General features: G+C 38.2%; 2 protein-coding genes across 6 annotated transcripts in view; one reads left to right on the top strand and one right to left on the bottom strand.

Annotated features, from left to right (window-relative positions):
* Positions 1 to 5,942, top strand: part of LOC116170945 (monocarboxylate transporter 5) — a 31,923-nt gene extending 25,981 nt beyond the window's left edge. Inside the window, exons 3-5 of the mRNA XM_031487524.1 lie at positions 3,804 to 4,943; positions 4,999 to 5,199; positions 5,485 to 5,942. Coding sequence (XP_031343384.1) covers positions 3,804 to 4,943; positions 4,999 to 5,199; positions 5,485 to 5,642 — 1,499 coding nt within the window. The 3' untranslated portion in view covers positions 5,643 to 5,942. The remainder of the gene's footprint in view (positions 1 to 3,803; positions 4,944 to 4,998; positions 5,200 to 5,484) is intronic.
* LOC116170946 (SET domain-containing protein SmydA-8-like) overlaps positions 1 to 21,883 on the bottom strand; it is a 56,837-nt gene extending 34,954 nt beyond the window's left edge. The window contains exons 1-4 of one of the 5 annotated variants that reach the window (XR_004145349.1): positions 20,408 to 21,879; positions 9,339 to 9,496; positions 8,870 to 9,054; positions 8,460 to 8,809 (exon numbers count right to left, since the gene is read on the bottom strand). Coding sequence is in view for 4 of the 5 variants with exons in the window: in XM_031487528.1 (XP_031343388.1) it covers positions 8,742 to 8,809; positions 8,976 to 9,054; positions 9,339 to 9,496; positions 20,408 to 21,560 (1,458 nt within the window). In the remaining variant the exon portion in view is untranslated. Of the gene's footprint in view, positions 1 to 8,459; positions 8,810 to 8,869; positions 9,055 to 9,338; positions 9,497 to 14,865; positions 16,215 to 20,407 lie in introns of those variants that run through there. The other 4 variants (XM_031487528.1, XM_031487525.1, XM_031487526.1 and 1 more) reach the window with 4 other exon arrangements.

Here is a 21,883-nt window from a genome sequence, read left to right as displayed (position 1 = left end):
AAAATCACTTCACTTTCATTTGCAAGTGCCAAATCTAAAAATGAGATTATAAATACTTCCTTAGGTTTGGGAACGCTTGGCATAAATGTAAACATACAAAAGCTTTCATTTAAAAAATAAATGTACCACGCATAACACCTCCGCATGACGAGGAAATCAACTTTGGTGCAAAAGTTAGTGTCCCATACATTTTTTAATAATAGCTTTTCCTTGAACCCATTCGACACATTACACGCGTGGGTAGGCAATAAATGCAATTCATCCGCTTGGACATGTGCCATATATAGTAAGCAAAAATAACATGGCATAGTAATTAATGTCCTATTGTTACGAGGGACAAGCCATTGTAATTCAAAATAAAGAAACCGAGAAAATTTAAAAACCGGTTTTTTTTATTATCCAGGCTCCTCGACACCACATTGAGTCGCCACTCTAATCCGACCGGGTACTCCTTTCCGTCAAAGTTGCCACAATCAAAACACATTCCGTCCCCTCTCTTTCCAATCTGTTGTAGATACCAGCCAAGTTCTCCATGTCCGCAGAGGAATTGGATGAGTTTGTGAGTCACCGGCTTCCGAATTAATCACTTGTAAAAGTGACAGTCTAACGAGCGATAATACTATCCTAATGGGTTTTACGTGCCCGCAAGAGCTCAGTCAGAATTGCCCACGGTGACATCAAGCGGGTTTCGTGGGAAACGCCGAATTGGCAATACTAAACGGCCGTGGGTTTTGATGAGCGGTCTTTATACGCATTTGATTAAAGTAAATGAACAAATTCGATTCGTTCATAATTAAAGATGGTCGCCTTAACTAATTGGCTCCATTGTGGGGCGTGCTGAAGAATTCAAAAGGGGAGCAAGGCAAGTGAGTTAGGTTCGAAGTAGGGCATTCGGTTTGGGGCCATCAGAACATCAACCGCATGGTTAAACATAGTAGTTTTGTTTCCCGGCGTTCCGGAGTAAACCGTCGAGCGCGAAGTAAAAGACGCCAAGTTCAATACGCTACCCCAAAGAAAAGGTCGCACGTGAAGTTCTGTGGTATGAAGCTTTAATGGGCGTCCCAAGACTTTGGGCGAGAAGTTTTACATTTTGAGTGAGTGAATAACTTAACTAAATTGCGGAGAAAGACTTAGGAGTTCACGTTTGGAAAAATTCGTCACCGAATATCGGTACCCTGAAGGGAGAAGTTTCGCAATCGCCGCAATGATTAAAAGAGAAAAAAACATAGGTCTTACTAAAACAAAGAGAAAGAATCGTTCCTCTAGCTGGGCACATATAAAAAGGACTAGTCCTTTTGCCTACTAAGTTACATTTAAGGCAAATATTTCATTTATATCAGAGGGTTTCGAAGTGGGGGATGGTGTACTAAGTTGGAATTAAAATTCGCGCAAGGATTTTTGAGCACTTACTCATCTCTCAAACCTTTTATCGACTTTGATTTTCTTCGATTGTCGATGATGATCCCAAACTTAATATTTGGCTGTTATTTGATACATAAACGTTTTATGAATCACGGCATCCACAAAGTCCCTCTTTTGCTTAAAACCATTCAAGCTACTTAAACACGTTATTATGACTTTGATCAATCGACTTGCAATCAGTTATTCTGTAATAGTTATTTATTAGGTACAAGAAGAATAAATGAAATAAAAGAAACTACGAAACGATATGGTTTATTGACCTTTGTCGTCGTGTATAATACAAAATTTTATTTTATAGCGGAAGCCATAAAGCAATCCAACATTTGAGAATTCAATTAACGTCAAAATGTTTTTCCTACATCATTGCCATGACAATCCTGTAAATTGTTTTCCTGGATTCTGGATTCTGGATTACGATAGGAGGGTGAACAGTGTCCACGCGTACTTAGGCCTCAAATTCGGGCCCTTTGTACTACCTCCCTGACTAGGGTCGCCCGACCCCTCAGCATCCCTCAAGCCATCCCACACGTGAGATGAACCTTAGGACGCTGGAAGGGGAGGCGGCTCTAATCGTAGCCATGTCCGGCCAGGATTCCCCCAACATGGATCTCTCTGGTCTCAGTTGGACTAGAGCGGGACATTCACAGAGTATGTGGTATGCCGTCTCGTCGTCTGTGTAACATCCTCTACAAGATGGTGATTCCACCAAACCCATGCAGTGCATGTGCTTCTTTAGTTTACAGTGCCCAGAAAGTATGCCCACGAGTAACCTCAGGTTCTTCCTTGATAGCCCTGTACAAAAACGCGCCAAGCTACGAGATGGTCCTCTGAAGGCTTCTCTCGCATGGCGACAATCTAACATCAAGTTCCACCTAGCCCTGTGCTGGGTTTGGGCGTCTTGAGTTATTAGGTTGTTTACAGTTTTAACTGTAAGTGGAAGAGCCGGCTCTGGACCATAAAACGCCTGTTTTGAGGCCAGTCGGGCTAATTTATCGGCTTTCTCATTACCTTCCGTTCCAGCATGCCCTTTGACCCATACGAGCTCAAGGGTGTTGCTGCTTGCTACTTGCTCTAGTACGTGGTGACATTCGGAAACCATCCTAGAGGTAATTTTACAGTGACCAAGTGACTGCAAGGCAGCCCTGCTGTCACTTGAGATTCTGATAGTTTTGTTCTTTATGTTATGCATAAGAACTGTTCTTGCACTAAGCGTTAATCCTACCAACTCTGACTGGAATACAGTAGGAAGTTTACCTAGTGGTTGGGTGATATGGAAGTTCAGTTCTTTGGAGTAAATACCAGTGCCTGTACCTTCCATTGTCATAGATCCATCCGTGAAGATGAATATATCTGGTTGGGATGCCATATTCTCATCAAAGAAGATGTGATAGTTTTTCCCTAATATGAATTGAGGAGTGAGTGAGTCCGATCTCCCCTCTAGGATAGGCAGACGCTTGATCGCCTCGCCCAGAATTCGGGAGTGGCCCCCCTCAATGCCTCTGCTATTCAACAACCCCTTATTTCCTACTTTCCTACTTGATGTCCATTTCATTCGCGTTTGACGTTTTCTAAGGCTGAGTAATATGGAGGAACACTTTCATTATACAAACCAGGACTGAAAAGGCCCGCTTATATTAATAATGTTTATTTCACTTTCGAATTACATATATAAAACATGAAATTTTCTTGTAAATTTGGGCTTAATTGGTATGGTATGTATATATAATTGGGCGAATTCGCGTAATTTGGCGCATACTGTTAAATGTACTACTAATCGTCGTGATAAATGCACATCGAGTACAATTGTTAGAACGTTAGACTTAGTGATGACCCTACATTATAATTTGTTATGAGGGAATAGCATCGAATTCGAACTCCGTTGGAAAGTGACGAGTATCATATCGCAAATACGCACTGGATGTTAATATTGGCTTTACATTAGGATAAGAACGTACCGGTCTTCCCCACAGCAATATTTAGGTGACCATTTGGAAGTTTTCCATATTTACTTACACATTCACTCTCGAATGGTAGCTGTAGCTAAGGAACAAAGAATTAGGCTATTTGAATCTCTATATTTCGAGCGACCAGAAACTGAGTAACGAAGACAATAACCTTGGAATTTTGATTAGAATTGGTGTGTTCTAATTATGAAAGGACAAATCAAAGAGGAAGTGAGGATTTACAAATATTTATGTCGTTTTCGTGGTACAAAGTTTAAAATGTGTGTTTACATCGAAACAAAATTACCTAAAGGTTACGCAGAACGCAGTTGTGTAGTATGTCAAATATAGGTACCTACTGTGTTGTTTAATTCTACCATATTTCACCAAGTTGGGGTTACATTTCCGTCTTTTGATTATACAATTTTCTTGTTTCAGGTCCGATATCAAGTGCCTTCGTTAACCGATGGGGTTGTCGGGCGGTAACAATTGCAGGTGCGATTCTAGGCAGCGTTTGCATGATAATAAGTTCGTTTGCCCAGAACGTGACAACGCTGTACTTCACTATTGGTATAGGAACCGGATTGGGTTTCGGTTTAATTTACCTCCCGGCCATTGTGAGTGTCACGACCTACTTTGAAAAAAAAAGATCGCTCGCGACAGGCATTGCAGTATGCGGCTCGGGATTGGGAACGTTCATCTTTGCCCCACTGATCAATCTACTTTTGAGAGAGTACGGCTGGCGCGGTGCCATGTTAATTGTTTCGGCACTCGTGCTAGAATGTATAATATTCGGTGCTTTATTTCGACCATTGGAATATGATGTTAAACCTCCCAAGGGTGAAGTTGGTAACACGCATACCTCTCCCAAAACAGATTTGAGTGTTTCACATGATCGTATAGACGTGTATGCTAACGGAGGCAATAGCAGTAAAAGCGATATGAAACGTCCCAAAAGTATGACGTTATTATTAGACCCTCAGAAAAATGGAAAGATGAGTTACAACTTTAGCAGAAGTCAACCGGCATTAAACTCGTCGCATTATGAACCGTTACGCCATCGCTATGGAAGTCAAAATCTAAAACGCTCCCGTCCTGTTTTCAGGCAGGACGCCTTTTATCAGTACAGCATTCAAAACCTTGCCATCTTTAAATCGAAACTCGATGTAAAAGAGGCATCGGAAGTTGAAAAGATGATCAGAAAACCATCAATTCACAGTAGACACAAGCATTCTGAGACGGAAGAAACAAAGACGACCGTTTGCGGATTTATTCCATGCTCCGAGGAGACCAAAGAGACGCTTTATGAAATGTTAAATCTCTCACTGCTCAAGGATCCTATTTTTATACTCTTTACAGTTAGTAACTTCTGCACTAGTATCGGATTCAACATTCCTTACGTGTACATTGTTTCAAAAGCGAAATCCCTCGGCATATCCTCGGATAATGCCAGCATACTATTGTCAATTATTGGAATCGCAAACACGATAGGGAGAATAGTCTTAGGTTACGTCTCCGACAATCCGAAAATTAATAGACTCTTCGTATACAACATGTGCCTTACCATCTGCGGTGTAGGTACGATTAACCATTGGCTCTCTCGGGTAACCTGGAATAATCGCTTTCATTTCAGCTACCGCGTTAAGTGCCTTCTGCGTTGACTTTTACTCACTGGCCTTTTATGGTACCATTTTTGGTTTCACTATCGGCGCATACGTAGGCCTTACTTCAGTAATATTGGTTGATCTTCTAGGCTTAGAAAAGCTGACGAATGCATTCGGGCTGTTACTGCTGTTCCAAGGGATTGCATCTTTGATTGGTCCTCCAATAGCAGGTCAGTCTTAATACGTTGTTGAAACACAAGGCTTACTGAAGATGGGACCTAATTTTTTATCCCATTAGTACTTCTCAGTTGTGATGCAAATTGACTTTGTCAATTGCTGAACACTATTTAAATTGAAGATAAAGTTTTATGCGCGAAAAGGTTTCATTATAAGCGCTTATGTGAGTTCTTCCCTACAACAATATTTAGGTAACCCGGTGGAAACTTTCCGTATTTACTTACACGTGCCATGTTTTCTATAACTATCAATTTAATTAACTAATTTTATAATTACAGGTGAACTATACGACTCCCTTGCATCGTACGACCCCGGTTTTTACGTATCGGGCGTTACAATTGCCATCAGTGGACTTATTTTGTTTGCCATTCCCCCACTACAAAGATGGCAGGCGAGAAGAACTAACATAGTCGAGGCCAGAAATGGAAATGTGTAGCTAGTTTTCAATTTAGACATTTGTATATATGATATATCGATATATCTTTTGATATATTACAAAAACTCTTAATTTCTGCAGTGCAGAAAACCACTTGACCAAGGAGCTGTGTCTTATTTTAGTGAAATTGTCTTCATTTATAAGGTAGCTTTATTTACAATGCAAAAGTGATATGTGTGCGTAGGTTTTTATACGGCCTTTTAATCCTGATGGGAAAATATTTGGTACTCTATGATTGAGCGCTCTAGTTTTCTAGCCAAAATTGTACAAAATCTTTAAATGCAAATATTTTCATTAAATTTGTTACTAATAATGTTGTACATTATTAATACCATGTAATCCTCTCTGACACATGTATTATTAGTCCCAGTCAATCCGATTTGCGATCTGAGGAAAAGCAAATATACGGTATAACATTGGTTTTTAGCGTATTTTTTAAGAATGAAAAAAATGTGCTATTGTTTGCATTTTGTCCGTCCGTCCGTCCGTGGTGGTGCTAAGGTAAGCTTTAGGAAACTGTGGGGGGGGGGGGGGGGGGGGGGGGGGGGGGGCACATGTTCTACCCTTCATGGTATTCTAATGAAAGGTATTGAAATAAATTGGTTTGTACAAACTATAACTCTTTTTCGAGATCAGTGAGTGACGGGGCCTAAAAGAGGGGGTTAAAAATTAATTTTATCTGTCATTGTATTCTAATTAAAGGTCTCAACGAAAGGAATCGTTTTCTACCAACTACTGCCCTTCTTTCCGTCCTTTTATCAAAGTACGGGGTGGAGGGTGAGGGGGTGGAACTAGTTTTTTCCTTCATGGTACTCTAATGAAAGATCTCAACGAAAGGAATGAATTTCTACCAACCATAGCCTTCCTCCTCGACCTCTTATCGTGATCGGGTATATTCCCTTATACCTCAAGAACGGATTGTCGGAAGAGGGTACTCACAAAGGGCGATTGAGACGTCTGCAATAAATATATCCATTGGTGATGTCAAAACAAAAGCTACTTCGGTTAAAAAAATGCGCTTTATCTGCACAAGAGTTGTGCACAATTTATACTTGTTTCTCTTTTGTATGCGGACATTCAAACGTCTCACCGATTAGGTGTACAAGTATCCATCAAAGTTCATGATTAATATCCATGGTGCTAATCCTGCAATGTAGGTGTCAAAAACATAACAATTTTAAGAACGTGTGGAACAGTTACTCATTGTAACGTAAATTTAATAGTGGTTTATATGTATAAAATTAATTATTAATATTCACAGTAACTAAGACTATTAATAATAAACTAAATTTATAAATTTTCTTGAAGAGATTGCTTTATAGCATTTCAATATTTATCATTTACTTGCAGATACAGTTATAAGTTTATAACAGGATGGCGAATTTCATGATGTATCATTTCATCGATGTTAAGACCAAGACTAAACACACTTCAATTTGCTTATACAACAAACAAGAAACCTAGAAAAATCACATACCTACACAAAACATGATAAAAAAACAGGCAAAAACAAGTTCCAAGTAAACAACTGGTTGGGATGCAAACATGTAACAATGTAGCTGTAGAACAGGTGACTCATCATTGGTGCTATAAAATCCCTTTGTTAAAAGTGACCTTGAAAATTACATGGCCTTGGTGGGCAAATTCAACGCTAAAACTACGGAAGATTAGGAAATCGAATAATCAATCGTAATCGATAAATTGCTATTTCAAAGGAGTTTAGATATCCTCTTTGGTAGGACCTCTGAAACTTTTACCTACTTACCTTGAGGGCATCATTTTCCGCAAGTTTCAACTGAGATGGTGTTGTACCGTCATATTGTTATTTTAAATTAAAACAAAAGAATCAAATTTGAGATAATTGAATGATTTATTTAGATTTAAAAGAAGATTTCTAGATTGCCATGTTTTAACCAAAAGCGGCGAATTGGTAGAAATCTTAGATCATATATATTCCACCCATTTAGTTACAATAAGGAACGTCTGCTCGATACCAGTCACACAGACAGATAGTTTATTTACACCGTAGGTAGAACACCGCACATGCGCAATAGCAGCGGAATGTAAACGGTTGAAAACCATAGGTAGGGCAAAAAAGGTGTCACTTCATATTAAATTACGAAGTAGGTACATATTTTGTAACTTACCCATGGAATGGAATTGCAGTTGCTGTACTACTACGTTCACCACAAATTAAACACAGCATTTGAACACAGATTTAAACACTCGTAAAAACTACTTGTATTATCTACTGCTGAAAACCCTTTTATGTTCTACGGAAATAACAGGCCACTGATATGCTGGGGATGTCAAATCTCTTACGCTCCTTAAACTGTTACCGGCTCTTGACAATATCAACTTTTTCTTCAGTTGAATAGGAATACATGGCACACCAACGAAAATAAAAATACGGAAGCCAAAGCAACAATATTCAAGTTAATTAATTAATGTGACAGCCAGATCTTTATTTGTTTTAAGAAGTTATTTTGGTTGCATAAAATTAGGCATCCTTCAGAAGAGACTTTGTCATTAAAAGTAGACATAGAAAAAAACAATACAATACAAATAGCACTGTACTACTAATCTAAGGTAGAAATTAACCTTGAAACCTTAAAAACAACTGTTACATTAATAGGGGTATTGTAACCATAGCAAGATCTACCAATTCGGTTACACCAGTCACTCAATCATAAGTTTGAAGAAAACATGTCAGACATGGAGCATATGGCCTACACACTGGTCATAACTAAAGCCATAACAAAATAATATTATAGGTCTTTTTACATTAAACTCGAGAGATTTTAAAAAATACCTAGAAAGTGGGCCAATGATTTATTAGTTTAGGCTACTGATGCCTTATATAAGAAAAATGTATGTAATTTTAACTTAGGTACTATGTATGTATCTACAATTTATTTAAAATACACACTAAAGCCATATTAAAAAAATGTATGAAAAACTGAATTGCTTTCATCGAGATTTTTGCATCAAACCAAACGTACCTTAAAAAATTAAATGTAGAACACCTCCGGTAAACACCTTCTCTCTTCCAAATTCAAAAATTAATTATAACATTAATTTCTCTGTCACCTTTGAAAATCATACTATATTATTTATAAATTGTTTGGTATATTCGTCATGAACGTGTCTATGTATCCATGCAGTAACTAAAAATTAAACTTTCTAATTACAATAGGCACCATAGAATTTTAATATCAATTATGTACTTCGATTTAATTTGATATTAAATTCGGTATACGATTGAAAATTAGATCAAGTAACGGTAAACTGAGGATTAAAACCCATTTTCCATATTACTATTAATCTCCATACCATTTTGTATTTCCTTGGGAGCGTTAACGTCATCTTTCAAAATTTCCTTTGCTTCTTCCAACAGTGCTCTGTGGTCATCCTGAAAGTGAAAATTATTAGTTATTCAACGCCAATACCAAGGACATGAGAATGTTGAGTGAAAATACAGAGATATGTTAGCGGAAAACGGAAAACGGGAGAACGGCATTTCCAGCATTATATAATACTGTTACGAATAGACACGTTTTCAATTCAATATTCCGCAACTCGCTAGACGGGAAACATTTGATTGATATCTCTCGAGAGTTCTAATATAAATTTGACAAGTGAAGGAGAGTTAATTAAATGAACTCGCCTCGAATTTAAATGAGCAAAAATCCTTACCGCGAGACGGTAACGCCTTTTCCATTCCTGCATGCAGCGGTACAATTCGTATAAAATTAGCCCACGCATTTTGCTTTGCCCCGCTCTCAACATTTCAAGTAACTTCAGTAGTTCGCGGCATATCTCTTCTTTTTCCTTCAGCAAATCGTCGGAGAGGTCTGAAAAATGAAGCACTCATTAATCATCGGTCCGAACCGAGGACGTTTTTAGGTTTCGCAATTCGAAAATAGCGCGAAATTGCAAGCCGTAAATTTTTTGGTGACATTTAGTGTAACGATTAAAAGTATATTTTATTTTAAAATATTTACATTTATTAGCGGTTTTGGTGAGTTACCCGTATCAACGTCAAAGATTCGTTTTTATGCCAAAAACCCAAAAAATTCAAATTCATCTCAAATGAAGCAAAGTAGGTGATGTTTCAACTTCTTTACTACTGTCCGGGACTATGTTATTAAACTAGTGAGCCCATTTGGAGCATATCACAAATCTAACATGCAGATAATATTCATTTTTTAACTTTTTTTAATTATTAAAGTAGGCCGTTCGATACCAAATCACGCCTGCCGCTTTCACCCTCACCCTAGTTATATTATTATAATTATTGAGATTTACTATGTTTACTTTTTCCTAACACCGGTAGCGACAAAATTAAAAAAAACACACAGAAGACTCGTTACACCTACACCTGCAAATCAATTGCGGGTTTCTAAACCAACAGCGAAGGATAAGCGCGTTTCAGATGCCGAGAAGCATAGCCAGGATAGCCCAACTAGATCAAAATTACACTTGACCCTTTGACCCTACCACATCTTGTGCGGCTACCGCCATCTAAAGGAAAACCAGGGCAGGCAGGCAAGCACCTAACTGTAGATAAGAAGATGCCTAGGTCGTAAAACTCGACGACTGACCATCCTCAAAAAACGGAGGGCGGTCACGCGCCTAACATAGCTATAAGAATGGTGCCAAAAGGCAACGTAAAATAGCGATCATTAATACCAAAGATCCACTGGCTAAAGTCCTTGAGCAGCACCTGTTGGCGACACCTCGGCACCCATATCAAAGGAATGGAGGTACTGAAATCTTGAGGATTTCGTGCGAAAATAACCATTCCCTGGAGTGGTTGAAAAACGCGCTTGGAAACTTCCCACACTCCTTCAACTGAGGCAGCCTATATTGGGGAAAGTCTACTAGAATGCAAGCCCTTTACCTATCTTAAATGATCTGAACTTCCTGTTGCGAAATTTGTTCTGGTAAAATAACTTTTTAGTACATTTGAAGTACCCCTGGAACTATACTCTGAACAGGGAAGAAACTTTGAGTGGGCGCTATTCCAAAACCTGTGTCAACTATTGGTCATTCGCAAAAACCAGAAGCACGGCTTTACACCCACAGACGGAATGGTAGAACCTAGGGTAGAACGCATGAATAGGACAATGGAGAAGTATCCGTTAAAAGTTGTCTCCGACCATCAGCGTGATTAGGATCAAGAAACGTTCTGCATTGCAGGAAAGTTCGCGTTATAGAACAATACCTAGTTGCCTGGGACTGTGTCTCCGCTACAATCGTCATTCGAGACGGAATATTCCAGAAATCTCGATAGACATCCAGGCGCCATACAATATGAGTCATCGGCGATAAAGAATGACGTAATCTTTCCGAGAAATATGACATATTTTGTTCTAGAATGTTTGCAACCACTCGGGAGCACGCGGCTTTATTATAGAAGCAAATCATATTGCGATACACGACTGTCTTAATTTCGACGCCGAAGTAAAAAACAAATTTAAATTCAAAATCCACTTCACCTACATTTCATTTCAATGCTTTCATAAATAAGAAAGTTGGCAATGCGCATGCGCAAACCTAAATTGTGATACTAACCTTAGATTTTCCTTTGTTCCAAGTGGCTATGTATCAAATTTCGTTTAAATGCTTCCATAAATAAAAAAGTTGGAACTGCGCGTGCGCAAAAACAAATTTTGAAACTGGCTTTAGATTTTCACAAAATACCCTAAGGCTAAAGCCTAAAGGCCTAAAGTCATTATTACATTTTAAATTTTTTTTCTTATTACTCAATTTTGTCAAACAAAAACAATTTTTTATTTTTAACCACAACAAAAAATTCGACAGTACCTCTTAAATAATGTTTCCTGGAGTTGGTGATTTTCGGATCATACCCCCCCCCCCCCCCCCCCGAGAAGATAATACATACTTCCTATATTTCCCTAGTTTAATGAAGTGGGGATCTAAGTAGGACTGTAGTGCAGTGCCGTTCGTCAGGATTTCGTTGTAGATGGGGGCGTGATTAAATCTTTTCGCTGTGGTTCTTATTATCTACTGGCAGGAAGAATTGCGTTTCCCTACGTAACTTGTTATTAGTCCTAACCACGGATTCTAATTGTCTCGAAAACTTAGAACTTCCGAAAGGCAAAAACTTAGTTCTGCGCAAACTACTACACCAAATTCATATTGATTTATCAAAACGTTAGCAGATATACAATATCGAACCTGGACCAGTTCAAAGTTGCTCGCCGCCTACCGCGTGACTGTGACCTTGAAAAGTAGATATAGGTGGAGCTCAAGGGCATTCGCTTTCAAGGTCATGGAGGAACAATGGCCACTTGTTGTGTTATCGTATTTCACTTTGAATGTTACCAAAGGTTAATCACGTCATGTATTATATTTACAAGGTCATTAAAGTTCAGTGACCTTTGTGGTGTCATGTTTCATTTTCAAGGTTAAACGAGCTTAATGAATTAATTATTAAGAGGTTATTTACTGAACCCAGTACAGGGCACATTTCAGGACCCAAACGCGAACGCGAACTCGATAGTGAGCGCCAACCCAAACGTCAACGCAAACACAAACGTGAACGCGAGCCCAAACGTGAACGTGAATCCAAACGTGAACGCGAACCAGAACGTGAACGTGAATTAAACCCCCCAAACCAAAACCTAAACAGGTAGCTTCTATACATGTTCCTATATTCATTCACCCTTAGCGACGGACAAGGAAATGACATTAAAATGAAGAATAATTCAAGGTCATAATATAAAAGATAAAAGATTCTTCAAACCCTTCGGTTTTTTCATATTATTCAAACTCTTCAGATTGTAACTATAGAAAATAAATTTTAATCTCTACGGCACTGGTAAAAGTTTTACTGTAATAATTAGTTTTAACCGCGCGCTTTAGTAAGAAAGGTTCCGTACTAGGGTAAAAAATGACCCGCCCCCTCCCATTTTTTGATGAAAATACAAGTGGGGTCTATGCTAGTCACAGTAAAATTTTTTGTAATGAAATAAAAAAATACCACCGCTAGCTCAGTAATGAATTATTAAATGAATGAAATGAATTAGTATTAAAACTTGATGCTTTGGTTTGGTTGTACCGGTTTATTTACAATGTTATTAGCACCTATTATAAACAAATTAGATGCACAAACTTTGATTAATTAAATTGCTCTGTCAATTGCCGGCCCGTGTGGCGCAGTTCAGTTGAAGCTGGACTGTGGTGCTAGGGTCCCTGGTTCGAATCCGGGTTCGGGCATGGATATTTGTAAATGTATAGTGGGTTGGGTTGGTAGAGCAGCCTTGGCTGAAACCCCGCCCACTCAAAAATAAAGGCAAAAATAAAAAATAAAAAAAAAATAAAACAGCCACTTGAAAAATAACGCAACGCAATTTTTTGCATCTTGGACTCCAACGCTTTCATGGCAACAATTTATTTGAATAGGAGCAGTACAGTCCAGAAATGCACAGAAACGGAAAATGTTTGCTCGCGTATTAATGCGGTAACTCTTCACACAATATATTTACAGTTAAAAGATAAATCTGCCAGCCGATCGCCTCCGTCACGCCCTGACGTTCTCTTTCCGCATAAGAAGCTACGTATTATTAAGTTATTTACAATGGCAACTCGTAACAAATTTAAAAGGTACCCACGTCAATAAACTGGTCAAAATGGCGGCACGGTCTTCGGTTGCAAGGCCAACGATTCTCCCACACACTGCGTTTATACTCTTTCGGTTGGAACTTTTAATTAACAATGAAATCTGACACGATCTATAAAATGGCGCACAATTCACAATACTCGCGCCTTTACAACTTGGCGTCGAATTTCGTTTTACGCGATCTACAAATCTCCGCGCTCACGATTCGTACAATTGCACCTAAGATTCGGCTAAGAACACAATACGCAACAGAAAAATGTAGCACTCGACCGGCATTGAATCTAGTAGAAATCTTGCTCTCCCACCAGATTTTTACTTAAATGTCTTGTCGAGTCCCAAAACGAAACGACCCCCTTTTCTGACCGCAGCTTTTGCGTAAAGCGTGTCCTCTTAACCAATACAAATTCGGCATCACGTGCGCACAAAACGGAACGCAACTTTTGAGGTTTGTGAGATTGTGGCAACACTGTGACGTTTGGACCCTTATCTACTTGAACACTTGTTTTTTTATCTTAACGCGATGTATCTTCTCGAATATAAGTTCTGTTCTCTTTCCTTATGAAGCGGTACACGTATGAAATTTCTGAAGCTATTTGTTACAAACTGATCACGTTCTTAAGTTTCTGCAAATTTGAACAATTATTTATGTTCTTCGTAATATTCCGATTCCAAAATTGTTCAAAATCTTTACATTTTTACCACTCTTCGACGTATGTTAATTTGGTGGTTAAGACACTCCCGATTATTGGAGTTTTTTCTTCCTTCGAATTTGTTAATTAAATTTTTCCTATGTTCACAATCAAATATGCTTGCTGTCGACACATGATTTCATAAAACAGTTTTGCAAATTAATTTTTCGCCATCTGCTAAGGTTTCCTGAGAGTGGGGTACATTAATAGTGCAGAAGGCACACAACCCGTTTTGATCTCTCGCGAGGTTAGTCGTAATCCCTCCAGGTACATTATTTGCAGATCCGGATATTCCGAAAACAGCAAGGGTAGGTACAATTAAATTGAAGACCAGGTAATTCGAGTCTTCAATCTTTCACTGGAGAGAATTTTGCGAATACATAGTTACTATTTATCCAAAAACGCGTCTCGTTCACATCTCAAGATTGTTTAGTCGTCTATATTTAGATTACTTTGCTGTTTGATGGCAACGGAATAAAATATGTTCAGTTAGTTTACTGAATTTGATTTGAGAGCCAATGAAATGTTTTTCATGTTATCCATTTCAGGTGCCTTTACTAAAGTGTACCTATTTCTATTTCAGCGGGCATATCTCCGTAATGTTGCTTTAAAAATATGATGATCTTTTTCTGTTGCAAACAAGTAATTTTCCATTACTTGGCATCAGAAGCCCAACTAAAATTTCGGTTATTTTCCGCTTTGCATGTGAAAATGCAGATAAATACGCATATGTGCAGAAAAACAACTACCCACAAGAGCTATTGTTAACAGGCGCATTGAACAAATAATAGTCGTTGGATCTCATAACGTAAACACGGTATCCTATTCCAAGCACTTCAAATATTTTTTTTAAGATTCTTCGGATTGAGGAAAACAAAATACTCACCGTTCCACAAATAATTTGTTTGGTATCCCAATAACCACACTAATCTCAATTTTAGTTGAACAGCAACTTGATTTGACATCGGGGCGTATTTTGGAAGTTGATGCTTCAAAAAATTAAAGATCTCAATCGGATTTGCCGACAGTAGACTGGTCAAACGACTTCCTAAAATCGCCAAAAGGACACCAGCCAGCTTGGGTGGCATAGCAAAGTTGCACTTGAGACATCTCCATATCACGTTGGCATTTGTATCGTATGACGGTAAAACTACCCCAGTGCACCTCGTACAGTTAATTGCACATAAATTACTCCCACATTCCGTAGGATCTTGGCAACGAAAGCAAACGCATGAAAAGTGCTTGGTTTGTCGCAAATAGGGTTGCCTCACGCACGTTCCCCAAAATGTTTTCGTGTAAGAATGACAAATTTCATCCCCTTTTTTAATAGGCATGGATGCTTTAACGGTCATTTTTTGGTGGGAATCAAAGTAATGGGATATATTAGGCGTACAACTATGATTTAACATACTGCTTAAAGGATACAATCCTCTCACGCTTAGCTCGTCGCTTTTCACCCCGGCGATGACCTCAAAGGTGTTCGTGTCCAGGACCGAGCAGAGCGAGCGCAACAACAATTCTTCACCTTCATTGAAGCGCAAATACCTCTTCAATATTTCAACTTCAAATCCGTGGTGCAACCCTTCATGCGATTTAAATAACTCCAACAAGCGTTCATTGTTTAGCAAAAGACCGCGAAGAGGAGTTAAACAACGGAAAATATCAAAGTTTATTTGAGTTAATTGTTTTTTACTTCGACTCGCTATGAACTCACACTCCTTCCGATGGGCTTTTTCGCACTTTCGAGAGCAAACCGGAAGACCGCACTTTTTGGAGCATGCACTTACATTTTTGGTGCTAAAGCAATTAACACAGAACACGCGATCAGTTCCCGTTCGTGGACCGATAAGTAATGGAGAGTCTACGAAAATAATTTCACCCCCTTTAATATCACGGTTTGCAAAAAGTCCACGGCCTCGGGTTTCTGAATACTTAATTGTCCACGACGAAGAATCACTTCGCACATCTGTCTCCAGTATATTCATGATTGATTCACTGTAATTAACATCTGTCCCAAACTGATGGCGCTTTTTATACAGATTTCAATGACAACATTCAAGCAGGCGTACTGAAGGTCATTACAAATTTTTTAGATTCGTAGATTAGACTGGTCGGTACGTAACTGCCTATACCTATATTTAAAACTTCTTAGGTAAATCTATTAATGTCAAGATGCGTTCTTCAAAATAAATATTTAGTTTAAAGCATTAAAGCAAAAACAAAGCGTCAACGCACTTTCCTTAACATTTATTTTTGTACCCAAATAAACGCTGCACTGTTTTCATGTTGTTATTGTATTCAATGAGTCAACTATTTTCAGCTTGTTTTAAATGTTTTTGGCGGGCCTTAAAGAATGAAAGCAGTGATTAAATACTCTTTATTCGTCAAGTCGATACCCGACGATTATTATTTTTCCGTACCATCCGCAAGTGTAAGCCCTCACTATCTTCGGGACCTCGAACGTCGCTCGTTCTGCTGGACCCCAGCGCATGCCGAGACTTTATTCCAAAGTAGTTGACGATGAATTATTTTTAAACTACCACTACTTGGGGTCATATTCTTCTGGTCGTTCTTGTCTGACATATGGACACACCCTTTGCAATCGGATATCCAATTAAAAAAAGAATAGTCCTTTGTTTCTAACATTGAAGCGGTAACATGAGGAATACTTATTGATCTAAATTGCACGTTTCATAGCTCAAAAATTACCGATGTAAATGAAGCACACCTTAGACGGAAAGCTGGCTACGGAAAAAAGTGACCTATCGCTACATGACTGATTTTTTGTGTAAAGTAGGCTGATAAATAGTGAAGTAGAAAAAGCTTAGACCATATAATACATGGACTGCTAATTGTAACTAAAATATGGTCAAGGACATTGCCTGGGTATGTGCGTATCAGGGTAAACGAGTCTGTCCGAAATTGTCCGATGAGACACGATTTGAGGCTGTCAACCTATAAATTAACAAACGTCAATTAATTTATGGCCTAGATATGGCAAGAAAAGCAAACCTACTCTTATTTGTGGACGTATAGAAGATAATCAAGAGTATTTAAAGCTTCCCGTACTACGCGGTTACCATAAAAGCTACTCTATGCGATCCGAGTGGTGTTCATACGACTTTAGTTTACCCTGAGATTCACATACCCACGACTACAGTGCCCTCTATCCGTGACCACCCATTTTGTATTGAAAGCATAGGGCTAATAGCAGTCCATGTACTATATGGTCTAAGAGAAAAAGTCATGTCTGCCAACCAGATCCCGTGGCTTTAGGTTGGTAGGGGTGGTCAAATATGTCAAATTTTAATAAAACTGCCGAATTTACGACTATATTTACCTCTGGTCTGGCGCCTTTATTTTGAATCCAAGTTTGAATCCGACAACAAACGGATGAAACTTTTTTGTACAGCTTATCAAGGAATCTTTTTTTGTATTTAATATTACTTAAGTATCGTAGGCCTCGGTCGTAACCATTTTACGCCAACGATATAAATTTTATACAGGGTGTTACATACAAGTATGTAAAAACAAATTTGATGGTAGAGGGGAGGGGATCAAAACAAGCACTTTTTTCCAAATAAACCGAGGGACCAACGTGTTTCGTTTCACCCTCAAAGAAGTGGTGAAATGTTCATTTCTTCTTTAATTTTTTTCTCAGCAACCATACGAGTTACATTGACGGGTGGCACGTCTTTGAAGGTTTTGGGGTATGCCCCTTCCAATTTTGAAAATGCTTTTTGCAAAATTCACCACGAGAGGGCGCACATCTAAATGGGGATGCGGGAAAAGTCTGATTTCGACGAAATTTGGTACTGGATGGTTTTTGAATATGAAAATCACGAATCTGAAATTAGTTTTTGAAAATTCGAACAAAAAATTCCACTGCAATTCTTGGGCGGATAACGAACATGGAGAGAATTCCACGAAATTTTAGGTGTGTCATCTACTTTCGCATGTAGTTAGTTGCACATGTCGCAAATAATACATCTTGAGAGGCTAAAAGAGGCCGACGAGCATTCGAAGCATATTGATATAAAATTTTATGAGAGGAACCACACCCAATTTAATTGAAATATACCTAGCAAGAGTAACCACAAACAGAAAGATGGAGAAGAAGTAAAATTGTAACATCCGTTAAACAATTCAATTCAAAGGTAAGACGTACACTACCTTTGAAACAATTAGTTATAAAAGTTTCAAAAGAGTACTACTAAAACGGCACTTACTAGATCAAGAAAGTGTGTTATATTAGGATTTGTTCTGATATCTTTGTTTTAATGATTTTTGCTTTTGGCACCTTTCGATTCATGTTTTAAAAATTATTTGCCCTCTAAAGCTCTAATGTTAACCTGAAAAGTCCGCATACAGCAATCGAAACGCTCTTCAGGACTTGCCAAGTAGCTTTCCAGAGCTTTATAGCACTACCAGAAGTATTTGAACCTATTTTCAGACCATCTTATAGGTTCCTGCTAACTTTGATAGAGTGCTTAGAAGACATTACAAACCTAAAGGAAAAATCTAATGAATTTGCGAAGTGGATTGAAGAGAATGACAAATGTTTTAAAACATTACCAGAGATATGGTAATTCTTTCCAGAGCACTTGAAGCCCTTTTTAGAGGTTTCTATGCTCCTACCGAAAACTCTTTCCTAGGCGTTTGATCTGGTAATTGTAGGTCCTACATTTCTATGCGCTTTTGAGTGCATTCTAGACTCGGGAATAGGTCTGAGAACCCTTGTTGCCTAGAAGACTATAAATAAATCTGTAAAAAAGATCCAGATTCGCATAGGTACCTACAGACACTTATAGCCCTTTATCAGCCTTGTAACCAAGCAACCGTTTTCGTATATGATTTCAACCAGCTTTAATAAACAGCCGGTACATGCCGTGCAGTTTACGATAGATAAGCAAATTTCTAGCTGGACCCAAAAATTCCAATTAACAATGGGCTTTACTGGACTACCCAATTTGGAAATCTCAGTCGGTAGCTACTCAGATGTGTTACAGCGAACCTCGTCCGATTAAATTAGAAGCGCGCTAATTAAAAACAAATTTCAATAGTAGTCCTAGATTTTTATGATGACCAGAAACCGTGAAATTAATTAAAGTGTGCATGTTAATATTTAGTAAATCTTTATCTACCGCGCCGATTAATTTTCAAGGTAGGTGAAATTGTAATTATAACGGGGTTTTGTTCTGCCTTACTACATCTTTTTAGTGGATTTTTTAAAAAATAAAAAAAATGTGCTATTTTTTGCGGTTTTTCCGACCGTCCGTCCGGACACACTTCTGCCGTTTCGAACTACTTCTAGGGGAATGATCCTAGAGTCCTGGAATTTTTTGCAGTAGGTAGCCTATACCTTGAAGGTGTGACAGACGGCCATCAAACTTCGCTATCTAAAAGGGCCCCCCCCCCCACGAATTATTTCCTGAGATGCTGTTTTTGAAAGTCAAACGTGCATAACTTTTACATACGAATTTTTAATAACTTGAAAACCTTTTCTGCTGGCAAATGCAAACGACGTAAATTTTTATGCATATTTTGAAAATGCAATACAGGGAGCTCTATTTAAAATACGAATGTTACTGTCAACATCCAGTAAAACCGGAATTGAAACGATCAGGATAATATTTTCTTTTAGATACAATAATTCATTTTTTCAAAAATTCATCAGGTTTCCCCTATACCATCATATTATTCATATATTTCTTTTTAATTTTGAAAGATATAGCCTTATTTTCAACAATGCGGTTCTAGGTTAAATAGAATTACAAAAAGGATACTTTCGAAATGCAAATTGGCAACTGATTTATTGCATATAGGGTGTCCAAAATGTGATGACCAGTTTCGTCATCTTTTTAAGGTTGAAGTTCGTGTATTTTTTTAATGGGCGTTAATTCGCTATCACTGTTGCTATACTTTCTAACAGTTTTCTTGATGTTAATCCATTGTCGTCGCCAAAACACGTTTAATAATTTGCGGCCAAATTTGGTATAATGGTCTTCAACTTATATGAGGCTTTTATCAATCTTTTGCAAACTGCTGAAAATAGAGACACTTGGTTGAAGTCCTATCAAATGAGTTCGAAACTACCCACACATAAATTCATAAATAAGTTTACTTAATAGACCTATCACTGTTACCTTTTTTTACAACACTTAGAAAGTATTTTTTATTTCAACTTGTAAACAATAGTAAGGTAGTTTTAAATAACTGAATAGGTGAACGTACAACAAATTATTCTATTTATGTCGTGAAATGTGACAAAATACTCAATTTCATCAATATTGTTCCTACACTTGGGTATATATAGATATAGGGCAACCTATTAATATTAACACCTGCGTGAGCGTCGAAAGATCGTTGAAATTTATGAGTAACATGCCAAGTATTTAAAAATGTTATTTTTATTAACGTTTACTTACCGTTCCATAGGTATTTTGGATTATGTCCCAATATCCATACTAATCTGTATTTTAGTTCAATCGAAATTTGATTGCTGGGAGGGAGATAATTTCGAATCTGGCGCTTTAAAAACTTCAAAATTTCTTCGACGTCATCGCACTCGTCAAACTGGCTCACTCTGCTTCCCAGCACGCGAAAAAGAAGGCAAACTTTATCGTTTGATAATACAAATTTACAAGTCGCACATTTCCATTCGACATGACTTTCACTATCATACAACGGCAATGCGACGTCGCCACACTTTTGGCAAACAATTCCACTTATATTCGTTCCAAATTCTGTCGGGTCGTTACATCTCGAGCACGTACAGAAAAAATGTTTTGTTCTCTCCAAGTGAGTGCGTCTTACCGGAGTGCCCCAAATAAGCCGCGTGTAGGAATGGAATAATTCCTGACCCTTTTCGATAAATACGGCAGCCTTAACGATCATATTTCGGTGCTTATCAAAATTATGCATGGTGTTCGGCGAGCACGAATGATTCATTAAACTACTTAGGGGATATAAACCCCTTAAGCCACTTCGACCTTCTTCATTTCCGACGGTAACTTCAAACGAATTTGCGTCTAATACCGTACAAGTTAATCTCATAAGATTTTCTTCCTCCTCCTTGAAGTTTAATCCCAGCTTCCCTTTTAAGATATCTACCTCGTAACCGTGTTGAGCGCCATGGTGGGATTTAAGAAGGTTTAAGAGTAATTTTTTATTGTCGGCTAATAGAAGGGAGCGTATCGGTGTTAAACACTTCATCAAGGATGAATTTATTTCCTGGTAAAGGCACTCCCTCTTCCAACCGACCAAGAGCTGACATTCTTGAAAGTGCACGTCGGAGTTTTCGCATTTTTCCGAACAAATTGGTAGTCCACAGTTTCTCGAGCACGGATACAAATTCTCTTGGGAATAACAACTTACGCACACCATGGGACACAGCATACTCGATCGAGGGCCTAATATAATTGCATTATCCCGATATATTACCTCACCTATTTCAATATCGCGATTGGCAAATAAACCTCGACCGCCAATGTTCGAATTTTTGATTACCCAAGGCGCGTTCTCTTCGTAAATTTTGCTGCATTTCAGATGCTCGGTTATTAAATAATTAAGTTCGTCCATGTCTGCTAAATCACTGAAACCGTAACGTTCGACTACCGAAGCAATTAGGGATTAATCTAATTAAAACGTTTGGTTTGGCGCGAATTTCTTAAGGTCGCATTTTATCATAGGCTGCCAATTTCATAACGCAATCACTCAATAAGCAGATCTTAATTGGTACTTCTTACGTTTAATTAATATGTAACTTCAGTCGTCTTGACAAATTGCCACTTTTCCCATTAATAGTTTTATTTAGCGCCCGAAAAAACACCAATAAAAACGTCAGGTTAATTTACATGTTTTCACTTTACTTCTGGAACTTACGTACCTACTTCGAGTTATCT

This window comes from Photinus pyralis, unplaced genomic scaffold (assembly GCF_008802855.1).
Source record: "Photinus pyralis isolate 1611_PpyrPB1 unplaced genomic scaffold, Ppyr1.3 Ppyr1.4_LG5, whole genome shotgun sequence".
Lineage (NCBI taxonomy): Eukaryota > Metazoa > Arthropoda > Insecta > Coleoptera > Lampyridae > Photinus > Photinus pyralis.
Note: the sequence above shows the minus strand (reverse complement) of the source record. Positions and strands in the feature narration are given on the sequence as shown.